Genomic DNA, 896 nt, shown 5'->3' with positions numbered 1-896 from the left:
CCATCATGCACCAGTCAAAGGAAATGGTTTGGTAAGAGATAAGGAAGGTACGAATAAATGATTGAAATTTCCTTCTTATAAAAACAAAATGTGTGGGTTTCTTTCTCCTGTTTTTCTTGGACATATTTTCCCAGACAGATTTTATTAACATTTGGAGTTCCAGAACTGTTGCAAAGTTGGCTAAATGCACTGCTATACTATTTTCCCCTTTGAAAGTACTGCATAATATCATCATGTCTACTTTTCAGATATGTGTTGTATGTTATGAAACAGGTCAACCAGCTCCTGAGCTATGATATTAAACCAATCCTAGTGTTTGATGGATGCCACCTCCCATCAAAAGCCATCACTGAGAAAAAAAGGAGAGAGTAAGTTAGCTGCATTACTCATTGTGTGTGGGTTTGCGAGTCTGTACTTGTTTGCATGTACATGTCTATATGCAAACAGGTGTTCCTGTGATGAATAAGCATAAATGCACATTTATAGCAATTAATTACACAGTATATAGAATGATACTTGATCATTGCTGTACCTTCAGGAACCGTGAAAAAAATCGCAAGAAGGCCAAAGAACTCTTACGTGAAGGGAAGGCAAAAGAGGCACGGGAATGTTTCCAGCGATGTGTTGACATCACATCAGAAATGGCAGCTGATACCATCAAGGCTTGCCGTGCTAGAAATATAGATGTTATTGGTAATTTTGTGCCGTTATTTTCTGTTTAGTTTTTGTCTTTGTTTGAAATAATAAGTGAGGAAGTGTATTTGACATATTTTATGTTAATTGATACTTATTAACAACAGGACCATGATGGCCAAGCAACTGGTCCAAGTTCTTTGCCAAAAAAATAAAATGCAAAATCTTTTTAACCTTTGGCAAAGGACATAGTCATCCTGTTG

General features: G+C 36.6%; 1 protein-coding gene across 1 annotated transcript in view; it reads left to right on the top strand.

Annotated features, from left to right (window-relative positions):
* Positions 1–896, top strand: part of LOC119592031 (exonuclease 1-like) — a gene marked incomplete in the record, with an annotated part of 18,005 nt that overhangs the window by 1,450 nt on the left and 15,659 nt on the right. Inside the window, 2 exon segments of the mRNA XM_037940825.1 lie at positions 249–368; positions 539–693. Of these exon segments, the coding sequence (XP_037796753.1) occupies positions 249–368; positions 539–693 (275 nt within the window).

This window comes from Penaeus monodon, chromosome 29 (assembly GCF_015228065.2).
Source record: "Penaeus monodon isolate SGIC_2016 chromosome 29, NSTDA_Pmon_1, whole genome shotgun sequence".
In the NCBI taxonomy this organism is placed as follows: domain Eukaryota; kingdom Metazoa; phylum Arthropoda; class Malacostraca; order Decapoda; family Penaeidae; genus Penaeus; species Penaeus monodon.
This window is presented reverse-complemented; position numbering and strand designations above follow the sequence as displayed.